This window comes from Ziziphus jujuba, chromosome 7 (assembly GCF_031755915.1).
Source record: "Ziziphus jujuba cultivar Dongzao chromosome 7, ASM3175591v1".
NCBI classification, from domain to species: Eukaryota; Viridiplantae; Streptophyta; class Magnoliopsida; order Rosales; family Rhamnaceae; genus Ziziphus; species Ziziphus jujuba.
In genome coordinates, this window is record NC_083385.1 from 14779896 (window position 1) to 14793803 (window position 13908).

At 27.3% G+C, this 13908-nt stretch overlaps 1 protein-coding gene and 1 long non-coding RNA gene across 2 annotated transcripts; both read left to right on the forward strand.

The window, feature by feature from the left end:
- The first annotated feature begins 4227 nt into the window (after positions 1–4227).
- Positions 4228–5333, forward strand: LOC125423963 (uncharacterized). The gene is made up of 3 exons (XR_007242709.2): positions 4228–4430; positions 4759–4843; positions 5121–5333. It is a non-coding gene; the product is annotated as an uncharacterized LOC125423963 (long non-coding RNA).
- A 6424-nt stretch (positions 5334–11757) lies between these two features.
- Positions 11758–13099, forward strand: LOC107425116 (protein CYSTEINE-RICH TRANSMEMBRANE MODULE 11-like). The gene is made up of 4 exons (XM_048479999.2): positions 11758–11898; positions 11980–12098; positions 12427–12511; positions 12799–13099. Exons 2-4 carry the CDS (start codon positions 12032–12034, stop codon positions 12869–12871), a joined length of 225 nt encoding a protein of 74 aa, XP_048335956.1. The 5' UTR covers positions 11758–11898; positions 11980–12031; the 3' UTR covers positions 12872–13099.
- Positions 13100–13908: the final 809 nt, after the last annotated feature.

Consider the following 13908-nt stretch of genomic DNA (forward strand, 5'->3'; position numbering starts at 1 on the left):
AACCTTGGAAAGCATATTTCAAGAAAACCTCAGCACCAAGTTGCAGGGGGTGTAGAAATTTTGATTTTGGAAGACAGAAGAGGAACAAAAACTTAGCTAACTGAAAAGCACTTTACACTTAGGCCCCGTGTGGAATGCAAAGCGGAGATAGCTTTTTAAGGTTCAAATTCATAGGGTGTTCAGTTAATTTTACAGAAGACTTTAGAAGAGCTGTTGGGCATTATGGAATGTGACTTTTTAAGAAAGCTCTTCTAAGAAAAAACAAGGAAGCTGTTATAATTCAAATTCAAACTTTGAATGAAACTTCATAATTCCCCTTATATCCCAAAAACTACTCTAGTATTTAGTAATTATACATATACTATTAACCTTTTTTTGTTTGGTAATTACATGTAGTATTAACCTGGAAAAAGAGGTCACTTTTCACTTTTCATTATTCCAAGGCCTTTATTTCGATTAGCTGGACAAACATGTCCAGGTATTACTCTGTGACCCAGTTATAAAATAATGTGGTGGGCCACCATATTTATTTGGCATAACTCACTTGATAGATAATCACAAATGGGAGGTAATTTTGTGAACATTTACAAGTAGTTTTTCAAGATAAGACTGAGTTATTATATAATAATTTTCAAGTTTTTGGTGCATAAAATTAGACCCATAAAATGATAAAAAAATAAAAAAGAGCCCTCAATTTAAATTAAACCTAACGTGGAGTTGGTAATTAGGGTGACGTAGCAAAAGAGGATAAATAGGTTGGCTCACACAAGAGGTGTGTATGGGTTTAGTAATTTGAAAAGGGAATGCTAATAAAGTATTTGGTGTTACATTTTATACCTACTTTAATTTTTCTACTTCTAAGATGCTTTACGTCATGAATTACAAAAGCTCTACCAAACTTTTCTAATATGTATTGATCTAATGTCTATAATACTGATAAGAGGTATTTATTTATTTATTATTATTTTTTTATATAATAGTGCATCACCAGAGCATAAGGCATCATTTTTCTCTTTAGACATCATAGAACCACGACGTTCGTCTACTTTTTACTTTTATTTTATTTTTTTGTGAAAAAAGAACTCAATTGTAACTTTTACATATAATTTATGTATATATAAAAAAAAAATTACATATAAAAAAAAAAAAGAAACACAAATGCTTATGAAAATTATCTTAAACTCATCAAATTAACGAATGGGAATACAAATTAATGATAATGAAACATTATTTGATAAACAATTTGTTATCCATAATATTATTGCACCTAATAATCAACAATTGATAGATGTTGGCATATCCATCTATCAATGTTGGTGGTATTATTTTACCAAAATTTCATTCCAATTTGAATTTTCTACAACAATAACTTTTAGAAATAGGGTGTAAAATGACCACCCAATATAATAAACAAAATTTTTTATTGACTTTTTAACAAAAGTAAAGGGGGGAAACCAAAAAACAAAACAAAAAAAGGCGTGGATGGATAAGCCAAATTGGGAGCGAATCGATTCTTTGGCCGAAGGATGAAATACCGGACCAGATAGCTCCCACCCTTTTTTTGCCACATGGATCAAGATGAACCGACCAATACAATAACTAAAAAAACATAGTGGGTTCTTTTTTTTTTTAAAAAAAAAAAGGGGGAATAATAAGCAATCTCATAGTTCATTCCAACAGGTCCATTTCCCATTTTGTATTCCTTTTAAAAGAGATCAGATCTTTCTCTTCTTCCAATTGCACCAACAGCATCAATACCATTGACATTTGACTTTTTAATGCGAAAACTATAATTCCTTTCATAACTAGCAGCAAAAAAATTTTGGTGCTTTCACAATCACAAATATCCAATCCATCTCTTTGTTTATCAATTTTGTTGAACATTCATCTTAACTTATCTAGAATTCACTTGCACATACATGTATTTATTATATTAATTTATTCACATTCATGTATTGTTGTTATGTCAGTTGCTATCCAAAAAGTTGGTATACCTAGTAGCACCCTTGCGTTAAAATCATTTTTATATCTTTAAAAATGAATTAAAGATTAATGTGTATATATATATATATATATATTTCAAATTTTTCTAAAACAAAAAACAATCATGATATATTCATATATATTTTTATTGAACTTAATAAATTAGATTAAACCAATTTTTCATTACAAATCAAATATTAGAATCTTAACAAATCATAAAAATAAAGAACTATAACGTACTTTATTTAGCGACCATTGAATTTCGATAATGAGTCCCACTTCCATCGTTATTTTTCTTATTTTATTTTATTTATTTTTATAGTAATGTCCATGTTTATAAATGTATGTGCACTTCGCCCTAATTTTCCTGTAATGCTTAGATGGTCGTGCTCCATGCGATTCAACGTGTCCGAAGCAAAAGCTCCCACGTCATTACATTTAATCCACGTGTCACGTCCTGCAGTTTCACTGTCCAATGCCATCTCTCATCTGTAAGGGTTTACGTAGACCAGAAAAGTGTCGAGAAAATAAAAGAGTTTCTTTACATTTTTTTACTTTTTTGGAAATATGGTTTGCTCCCAACAAAAAAAAAAAAAAAAAATGATCGCTGATTTTATTTATTTATTTATTTTTTTCTTCAACGAATAACTTTACTGGATTAAACACTATATCACTACTTTAAGGTAAATTCTTTTGAAAAAAGATTACATCTCATCTTGAATTCAAAACTTGTTTGGTTAAGGACTTGGGAGGAGAACTCTTTTTCTTTTTTTTTTTTTTGCTTTATAACCTGGGATAATAAACTTTTATATATATTCATATGGTATGTATGATATTGATCCTCTTTCCATATACATATGATGATGTTAATCTTATTTATTTATTTGCTCTTGTGTGTGAAATGATAATATTATTGATCTATGTAAATATATCTTGACAATTTAAATCAATTAAGTACAACTCAACTAAAAGAAATGAATTAATAGAAGGGACAATTACAAAATCTCATTATTTAGTTTGAAAGTTTTCATAATTATCCTTCTCTTTTGAATTTTTTTTTAATTTTTTCAAAAACTTTCCTTCTACTTTCATTTTCCCTTAAAATTATTCATTTTCAATATAAAGTAGATAATTTCATCCAAAATTAATAAGTTAAAAGACCATAATGCCCATCTAATTCAAACATATAATTTACCTTCATAACTTTTGAAAATTAATTTGTACCTAGACATACATGCATCATATCCCTAAATTTAACTTACAATAAAATCTACTGAAATAGAGGAACCCAACATTAGTTGCTCAATAAACAAATTCGTCCAAGCATTCTAGGTAGAATTGCTCACTGTTTCTTTCTTTTGATTTTTTTTTTTCTATTTTCACAAAAGTATAGTAGGTGGTGAATAATGGTTTTGAGAGCTTGATATATGATAAATTATATGTGTTTTCTACTGTGCATATTATATATTTTAGTTATAGTCTCGATTCCAAATCAATATTATTTAAAATTTGAATTGAAAAAAACATTAAAAATGACACAATCTTCATATTTGATTGAGAAAGGAAAAAAAAAAAAAATGACACATAGAAGATAGAAAGTCATTGAAAATTGATGCTGGATTTTTTCATTGCAGTAAATTTTATCGTATAGAAGATAAATCTAGAGCTATGATGAGTCATTGGCTACAAGTTACAATGGTTTGATTTTAATGAATAGATTTATTTTAATTAGATGGGTGTTATATGGTCTTTTAATTTATTAATTTTGGATAAAATTATTTATTTTATGTTAAGAAGGGATAATTTGGAAGAAAAATATAATTAGAAAAGAAGCATATGGAAAAAAACAAACACAAGAATAATTATGAAAATTTTTACAACTAGGAGGTAAATTTTTGTAATCATCCCTTAATAGAATATTGCACGCAATTAATATATCTATAAAAAAAAAAAAAAAACCCAAAATATTTGCACAGAGAACAAACAAAGCAATGAATCATATACTTGTCATATAATATATTTTTTAAAAAGGAAAAAAAAAAGAAAAAAGAAAACAAGAAAAGTGAGAGAGGAATGTTAAAAGTGTGGAAATAAGAAAGGGAAAGAATAAACGTTATTCTTTACCAAAACCCAAGATAAAGCTAACTTTACCAAAACCCAAACTTAAAAAAAGTAAAAGGAAAATAGAAAAGTCTAGAGTTTTATAGAGGGCGGTGGTATATATGGTATAATTGCTTGCATGCTAGTCATTAAGTGAGTAAGAGTTTATTGTGGTGGGTTATAAAAGGGTGGAGAGGATTATCAGATTGATAAGACTACCATTTTTCAATCTGACCTCTGCTTCTTCATCTTGTAGACTAAAAAGCTTAGCTTTGTGCTTTTTCTTTTTTTTAGCTGATCATAAATCATGAGCGACCCAAAATATGCCTATCCGTATCCAGCTCAAGGTAACTTCTTCAATTTCTTCCTTTCCAGTTTCTTTTAAACTATATTTTATACTCTCTCTGGATTTCTTTTTCTTTTTTTCATTTTTTTTTTCATTTCCAAATCATTTTCCTTGGTTTTTTGTTACTTTATATTTAGGCAATAATTCCCTTATTTTTTTTTAGTGACTACTTTGCTTGCTAGTATATTTGTTTGTTGTGAAGGATTTTTTATTTATTTATTTAATTTTTTTGGGTCTTCTCCCCGGGTTGTTGTAATTATATTAAAGCTCTGATATAAATAATTATATGTTTAAAGACTGGTGGGTGATTTTTTTGGCTATTTTGGCAGGTTATTATCAAGGTCCTCCAGTAGTGGCTCCTCCACAGTATGCTGCTCCACCGCCCAGAAGAGAACCAGGATTTCTTGAGGGATGGTAAGCGCAGAACCATTTATTATACTAGGATTTCTTTCTTTTTTTTCTTTCTTTTTTATTTTTATTTTTTATAGAAATTGGCTAACAAAGAAGAAAAAAAATACATATAATATTGTAACATCCTAAGAATGGATTTGAAAATTTTCCAGAAGAATCGGTGATCTAAAATTCTGGAAAGGGAATTTTAATTAATCATTTTGAGTGGGGATAATCTATAATATCTAAGAAATTTTCTAATAATTTGGTTTGGTTGTGATGTGTTTGTTTGTTGTCTCAGTCTAGCGGCCTTGTGTTGCTGTTGCCTTATTGACGAGTGTTGCTGCGACCCCTCCGTCCTGTTTGTCATCTAATAATTTCCTGTAAATTCATCCATTTTTATCGTATTTTGATATTTATATTTATACATGGTTCTTGTGCCTTCTAGCTTTGTTATTGTTGTTGAACCATTTTTCCATTTCATAGTGTTTATGTATCAGACATTTATTCTCTACTTCTACCTTGCTGTTTTTAATTATGTCCTTTTCTATTTAACTTCGATCTATTAATTTGTCAATATTCTGGTCTCTCTCTCTCTCTCTCTCTCCAAAAAAAAGAACAAAGAAAAAAAAAAGAGAAACAAAAACTGGGTATAATTTGTACTTTTTAGTGTAAAGAATATCGTTTGTTTTTTGTTTTTAAGTACATGTTTAACTTTTGAGACATTTCTTCTTAAATTGAATAGCACATTCCATAAATTAAAATGTGCCTTTTGTGAATGAACGAATTATAACTAATTCTCTTTAAATTTCCAAATTACACTGTAATTTCTTATTTGTTTCTCCTAAACTACTTTGGTTCAATTCAAATTATGTACGAGATAGGAAATTTTTAAATTTTAAATCTGGATTACAATGTCAATGGGGATGAGATAGACGGTGGGGTCGGGCGTGTAGAATTTTCGAGTTTGCTTGCCAGATATTATTTTATGATTTCGTTAAAGCAAAGAAAATAAATATTATTGATTGCTTTTTCAATACTCCAAAACGCTGCAAATCAGGAACTTTAATGATGGAAATCTACCACTTAAAAAAAAAATGATTTATAACCAAAAACACTTGCACATTCTGATAACTCTCAAAGCAAACCAAACATTATATCGAAATCATTCTTGTTTTCCACTTTTGGCACGTGGATCCTTTGTACCCGTAAGCCTGTCTCATTCTCTGTCTCATAAGTGAAATTAAGATACATTATCTTAAAATTGTAGTCTTTCAAAATTTAAAATTTTTATGAAAATTTTGATTTTTTATGGTGTAAAAGAAATTTAAATTTCAAGTTAAATGAGTAGAATTTTATTAATATTATCAAAATGTCTAAAATTATGCAAAATTTTATAGAAATTTCAATCAAAATATTCATATTAAATGTTTAACATTTTGGTTAAAAAATATATAATTTTCATTAAATTTTTTAAAATTTTCATGAAAATTTTGGAATATATATGAAATTTATTTAATTTTTAAATTTTTATAAAATAATTCATAAATATTATTGATATTTAATAAAAATTTTTATAAAATTAACTTTATTAATATTTTTTATTTTTAATTATCTTTCAAATATTTAGTGATATAAATAAAAAAAATTAAATTAAATAACTTTATTATTAATAAAGTATATATATATATATATAAATATATATTTAGCTATAGATTTAGTATGAAAATGATCTATTAAAATCTTATAATTACAAATTAATAGATGATTATATAAGAATAAAAAATAATAATCTAAGATAAAATATTATATAAAATTTATATTTGTAGTATTCAAATTAATAACATTAAACAAATAAAAATAAAAAGATGATAGAATATATTATACTATACATCAATAATAATCACATTTAATATGGGATCCATATGATTTGACATATTAACAATTATATAAAAATTTTAAGTAAAAAAAATAATAGGATGAAAAATTATCAAGAGGATATATTTTTTAATATTTATTTATTATATTTTACATCTTAAAATGAGAATAAAAAAGAAATTAATGATTTTCAACTATCCAAGAGTTTTATGTGGTATTGAAATGATATTTATGAAATATAATATAATTATAATAATTGTTTTGTAGATCTTAATTAATAAATAATTTTATCATACATATATTTTTTTTGCATATTTTTGTTAATAATAATTTATTTATTATTATTACCGTTTACTATAAATTAATTGATTAAGAAAAATATTATACTTATTCAATATTTTAGTAATTTTTTATTTAATTAGATAATTATTTGATTAAATAAGCTAATTCAAAAGTTTCAATAAAATTTTTATTTTTCAAAATTAATTTTCATCATTTTTATGAGTTTTTATTGATATTTATTATTTTTCAATATTTTCATAAAAATTTTTATATTTTGAAACGTCGATATTCCAATTTTGAACCCTGATTAATACAAGGAGAAAAATTGAAAATTATGTATATGGAGAAGAATTGTGAACGTAAAAAGAAAAAAATGATGTATATATTATGATAGTATGGAGAAGATAAAATATAATAGTTAATAAATTTTCGGTAGATGAAAAAAATGTTGGTAAGTAAAATAAATGGTTAGAGATGAAAAGTCTGGTAGATATATAGATGAGGTGGGTAAAAAAAAAAGAATGGTGGTAGATGAAAAAAAAATATTGGTTGAATAAAATAAAATAATGTGATTAAACTAAAAATATATTTGCTAATATTATTTTTATCATATGACATTAAAGAGGTAATGTTAAAATTTGATATTAATATTGATATTTATTATTGGAAAAGATTTGCCAATGGTAAAATGTAATTTGTCATTGGAGATAGTAATGTTAAAATTTGACATTAATATTGATATTTACTATTGACAAAGGTATGCCAATGGCAAAATATAATTTGCCATAAATTTTTTTTATTATATTAAAAAAATAGATAGTTATTTAGGGGGAAAAAAAAAATCCTCTTCAATGTATTTGTTTAATTGGAGATGCTGTTAGATTTTGTCTATAGATTTTTTTATCATATCAGAAAAATAAATAGTCATTTAAAAAAAAAAAAAGAAAAACCTCTTCAAAATATTTATTTAAATATCCTGTTAAACTTAAGAAAAAAAAAAAAAAAGACATTGTTAGGGTGAATCTCTACTTTTGGAGTTTGTGGAGTTTTCTAAAATTTTTTTTTTTAAATATCAAATTTTTTTCAAAAACCAAAAAAAGTTAAGAAAATATATGTAATTTTTTTTTTTGGGTACAAAGCTATATGTAAATTAATAATTATAAATATTTCTTTTTGCATATTATCATTAGAAAATAATTTTAAAATTAACTCTACATTTACATTATATAAATTTTAAAAATGTCAGTTTTTAAATCAGTTAGACAGTTATACATATTTACCATTGAAATGCTTTAATTACCGCTGTCTTAATTTATTAATATTATTTTTTCATATAAATCATCATTGTCCCCTTCATTATCACTGCTTTCCGACCTTTTGATTTCTCTGTTAGAATAGCCATGAACATGATCTCTATGGACATGAAAATACCGAATATGAAAGATCAAAATGAAATTATGAAGCAATAGGATGGTTCAGCACCGAAATACCTGGCGCAAAAGGTTGAATGACTTTCATGGATTCTTTCAAAATGCTAGGACACGGCCAATGACCCAGATATGCCGTGTTTTTGTGCATGAATGATGGGGTTTGGGTTGGGGTTTCATCAAAATTTGCCACAATAAGCGGCCCCTTGAAAGGATTTATTTATTTTTAATAGTTGAGTTGATTTGATTTGATTTGTTTTATGGCTAATAAATTGATAATTGGGCTTCTGCCAAAATGCTTATTTGAGTTTTTATGATTTGTTTAGTTTTTTGTTTTTCCTTTCCTTTGGATTTCAGATAGGAATGATTGACTTCCTAAAAAATTTTTGCATTTGAAATACTTGAATGGATGATTGATTTTAACAGTAGAAGAATTGCAAGAAAGGAAGGAACAATCAGATGTGCGATGAGTTTTGCGGTTTCTTGTTTTTTATGGGCCGTTTTCTTTCCAAATAAGATGATTTAATGGGACAAGATTCCGTTAGTAAACCTTAAAAGTTTTTAAAAATTACATGGTTTAATTCATTGAAGGGACAGAGTTTGGAATAGGATTTTTTTTTGGGACAAAAAATCCATCTTCACTGGAGATTATTCGGGACCCTAAATGTATACACCTTTGCTCTTGTATGGAGTATGGACCCCACAATGGCAATGACTTCGTGAGTTAGAGGCATTGAAGTTTTGTCCTCCTTCGTTGGGTTTTATCAATCTCGAAATGGTCTACATAGTAAAGTTTTCAAGGAAGATTTTCTAATTGGATAAGGATGCTTTTTGGGTCCCATGAGATGACTATAGTTTTGACTTCCTGAGTCATGAGTGATAGGTGAAATAATTGTTTTATTATTATTATTATTATTATTGGAGATAAAATCAGGTAGTATTTTCACTATCTATTTTTACATCATTTTTTTATAATTTTTTAACAGGTGTTAAAAATTATAATAAAAATATCAAAATATTCAATCACATTTATCATTTTAATATTATATCAATTAATTTTATCAAATGTTGAAAACTTGTGGAAAGATCATGTAACAATAACCATTAGTGACCATTAATAATTGCTTTTACAAAAGAAGAGTTGAATAAGATGAACCAAAAGATCTTGGCAAGAAATGAAAATTCTTTGCAAGCGAAGCAAAAATATTTTCTTGTCCGGCACTTTCCTTCACCAGAACTAGAAAATCTTAAAATCAAGAAACTGACAAATAGAATTTCTTGTAACTTCATACTGATCATAAACCTGTTTTAGAACAATTACTAAGTATGTGCTTGTTAAATACAATGAACAAATTTGTGCAACATACATGCAGTAAGAGTTCGTCTAGTATTAAGAAACATGTTGGGAAAATGCAAATCCTTAGATGACTTGACTTGCGAATCCTGGCATCATTGCATCTTCATTAGCAATATCTATATTTAACTCAGCTTCTTCGCTTGCCGTGGAGGGGGCCAGGTTATTGTTTGTATTGCCCTCCTTGTGAATCCCATTAATATTTTTGGCTATTCTATTCATTCTAAATTTTTGGGAATATTAACAACAAATCCATTATAATGATTCCAATAATGGAAAATTTTATAGATATCTCCTTAGGTTTGGTAAAACATAAAATATTTTCTCTTTAATTATTTATGATCTTAAATTAGTGTCATTTCTTTAAATAGAAGGTAAAACATCATATATAGTACAAAAACAAAGTTTATATCAAAGTTAGTTATCAATTGATAGTGTGGAATGACTAGAACAAGGGAAATCTCTTCTTAGGTTTTGTAAAACGTCAAACATTTTCTTTTTAGATGTTTTTATGATCCCAAAAGAAACTGTTAAAATGTGAATTTATTATACATATTAAGCATGTTTAAAATTCTCCTTTACAAGTGTCAATTCTTCTTTAAATGGGTGGTGTTGGAATGGTAATGGGATTACTAGTGTCTAAATAGGTGGTATTGTGATGTTAAAGGAATTACTAATGTCAAAATGGATTGTTAGGATGTGAATTTTCTATGTATATTAAGTTTTCTAGATTCTGCTTTACTAATGTCAATTCTTCTTTAAATGGGTGATATTATGACTATAATGGGATTACTACTGTCTAAATGTGTGGTATTCCTTTAGTGGTTTCAAATTTTCTTTTATTTAAATGATGGTATTGTGACGGTAATGAGATTATTGGTATTTAAATGGATGGTATTATTGTGCTAATGGATTACTAGTGTCAATTCTTCTTTAAATGGGTGGTGGTATTATGACGGTAATGGATTTAAATTTAGATTTTTAGATCATAAAGTTTTAATACCATGTTCAATTATCATTTATTTTAAAAATTTAAATTGTTAATATATGAGTTTGTTATATATGTCAAATTTATCTAACAGATTTGAATGGTAAAAAGTCTATTATACCCTCATATTGATTAAAATAAATATTAATTTAATATTTACTCTTTTATCATTGTATGTCAAAAATTATAAAATATATTACGTAGAAGTAACATATAAAAATATTGACCAGAAAATGCAAAGTAATTTAAACTTCAAATATTTATGCAATTCAAGAAATCTTTTTTTCTTTTTTTTTTTGACATTTTTATATCAAATATAAATAAATTTGTCAAATTGATCTTTGACCATTAATTTTAACAAAAGAAATTAACGGTTGAGGGGTGGATGAGAAATTTGAAAATCTCAAAAGGATTAATGATATTTTATGAAACTTGAGGAAGGTCTCTGATATATTCCCTTAAAATGAATTTAATTTGAGGCTGCGAAATGATCAATCCTTGAAACACCATACCTTGACAAATATTCCAGATTTTATGTTCGACAATGCCACTGCTTTTCCATAAGGGTCCTCAGCAGAGAATTGATCAACTCACAAACAAAAGAAACCCAATGATAGAAAAGAATGAAAAAAGAAAAGGAAAGTGAGAAAGAAAGGAGATTACTCTAATATTAGACACCTGCTCGAAGCATTGTTCAGGCGGGTGAAACAAAGGCTTGCAAATGTGACATATTATGTCAAAGTGAAGTTGGCTTAATTATAAACAATTTATACTTATAACTGAGAATTGTATTATATATCATATGTGTGTATATGTATATATATAATATCACGCTTAATTTACATATAATTCTTTAACGTCTTAATTTTTTTTTTTCCCCTTTTCTTGTAATTACTAAAGCAGAAAATTATAATAAATTCACACAACCAGCACAAAATTATTCTTGAATTCACTCCACATACACTTTTTTGTTTAGATAAAGAGAGACAGAGAGACAGAGAGACAGAGAAGAAAAAAGCGAGCGAGACAGGTATGTTTAAAGTGTGGAAATAAGAAAGGGAAAGAAAAAAGAGTCTTTACCAAAAGCCAAAATAAAGTCAACTTTAAACGCGGTGATCGATATTGTATAAGTGAAGAAGAAATTATTGTGGTGGGTATGAAAATGTAGAGAGGATTATCAGATTAATAGGACTAACATTTTCATCCTGAGCTCTGCTTCTTCATTTTGCAGACTAAAAAGCTTAGCTTTGTGCCTTCTTGTTTGTTTAAGCTGATCAAAAATCATGAGCGACCCGAAGTATGGCTATCCTTATTCTGCTCAAGGTTCTGCCTATCCTTACCCTGCTCAAGGTAACTCTTCTTCACTTTTCTCCTTTCTAATTTCTTTTAACATACTTTGTACCTCTCTCTGGATTTCATCTTTGCTAAAGTTTTTTTTTTTTTTTTCCAAATTATTTACCTTGGTTCTTTTTTACTTTATAATTAGGCATAATTTCCTAATATTTTTTTCTTTAATTACTCTGCTTGCTTGTAATTTTCTTTGTTATAAAGGTTTTTTTTCTTTTTTTTTTTTTTTGGGGTTCTTCTCTCTAGTTTGTTGTAATTATATGTTTAAAGTTCTGATAAAAAAAAAAAATTATATGAGTTTGGGGGGTGATTTTTTTTGCTATTTTGGCAGGTTATTATCAAGGTCCTCCAGTAGTGGCTCCTCCACAGTATGCTGCTCCACCGCCGAGAAGAGAACCGGGATTTCTTGAGGGATGGTAAGCTCAGAACCATTCATTTATTATACTGAGAGTGATTTCTTTATTTTTTATTATTATTATTATTATTATTATTTTCTTTCAGCAATTGGCTAATAAAAAAGGAAAAAATAATATACATATAGCATTGTGACATCCTAAGAATGGATTCGAAAATTTTCCAGAAGAATCGATGATCTGAAATTCTTGAAAGGGAATTTTAATTATTTTGAGTGCGGGTAGCCTATATTATCTAAGAAATTTCCAATAATTTGGTTTGGTTGTGATGTGTTTGTTTGTTGTCTCAGCCTAGCGGCCTTGTGTTGCTGTTGCCTTATTGACGAGTGTTGCTGTGACCCCTCCATCCTATTCATCATCTAATAATTCCTGTAAATTTTTCCATTTCTATCTTATTTGGATATTAAATTTCTCCATTTCTATCTTATTTGGATATTTATATTTATACATGGTTCTTGTGCTTTCTAGCTTTGTTATTGTTGTTGAACCATTGTACCATTTCATAGTGTTTTTGTATTAGACTCTTATTCTCTATTCCCATTTTGTTGTTCTTGTGCTCTTTTTAATTTTACCTCCATTAATTTGTCAATATATTCTGGTCTCTCTCTCTTTTGTTTTTTGTTTTTAAGTATAGGTTTAACTTTTGAGATATTCCTTCTTAAATTGAATAGAACCCTCCATAAATTAAAATTTGCCTTTTGTCTATGAACCCTTTCTCCAATGGAACTGGTCGAACTATAATTAAAATCTCTTTAAATTACCAAATTACAATGCAATTTCTTATTTGTATCTTCTAAACTACTGTTGTTCAATTCAAATTATGCACGAGAGGGAAATTTTTCAAATTTTAAATCTACATTACAAGGTCAAATAGCCAATTGGATAGACAATGCGGTTGGGCGTGTAGAATTTTCGAGATTGCTGATAAATATTAATCATTGCCTTTTCAATACTTCAAGACGCTGCAAATCAGGAGGGCGTGTAGAATTTTCGAGCTTGCTGATAAATATTAATGATTGCCTTTTCAGTACTTCAAGACGCTGCAAATCAGGAACTTTAATGATGTAAATCTACCACTTAAAAAAAAAAAAAATGATTTATAACCAAAATACTTGCACATTCTGATAGCTCTAAAAACAAAATAAATATATGCATAATATCGAAATCATTCATCTTTTTTAATTTTGGCCTTTTGGGTTTTATCTATGTTAAAATGTTCAACATAATAAGGAAGACTTCCAAATTGGATAGGAATGGTTTTTGGGTCTCATGATATGACTATGGCTGTGACTTTGTGAGTCGTGAGTGATACGTGAGGAATTATTTTCTTTATTAATTTTCTTATAGTTGCTTCCCAACTGCCATTCTTGCAAGGCCCCACTTGCAAGTTTAATGGTGCT

What these genes read in the sequence shown, in the direction of transcription:
- LOC107425116 (XM_048479999.2), top strand. Translation starts at nt 12,032, where the DNA reads ATGAGCGACCCGAAGTATGGCTATCCTTATTCTGCTCAAGGTTCTGCC. An exon ending in CTATCCTTACCCTGCTCAAG is followed by an intron (nt 12,099 to 12,426) that starts GTAACTCTTCTT and finishes CTATTTTGGCAG; the next exon opens with GTTATTATCAAGGTCCTCCA. An exon ending in CCGGGATTTCTTGAGGGATG is followed by an intron (nt 12,512 to 12,798) that starts GTAAGCTCAGAA and finishes TTGTTGTCTCAG; the next exon opens with CCTAGCGGCCTTGTGTTGCT.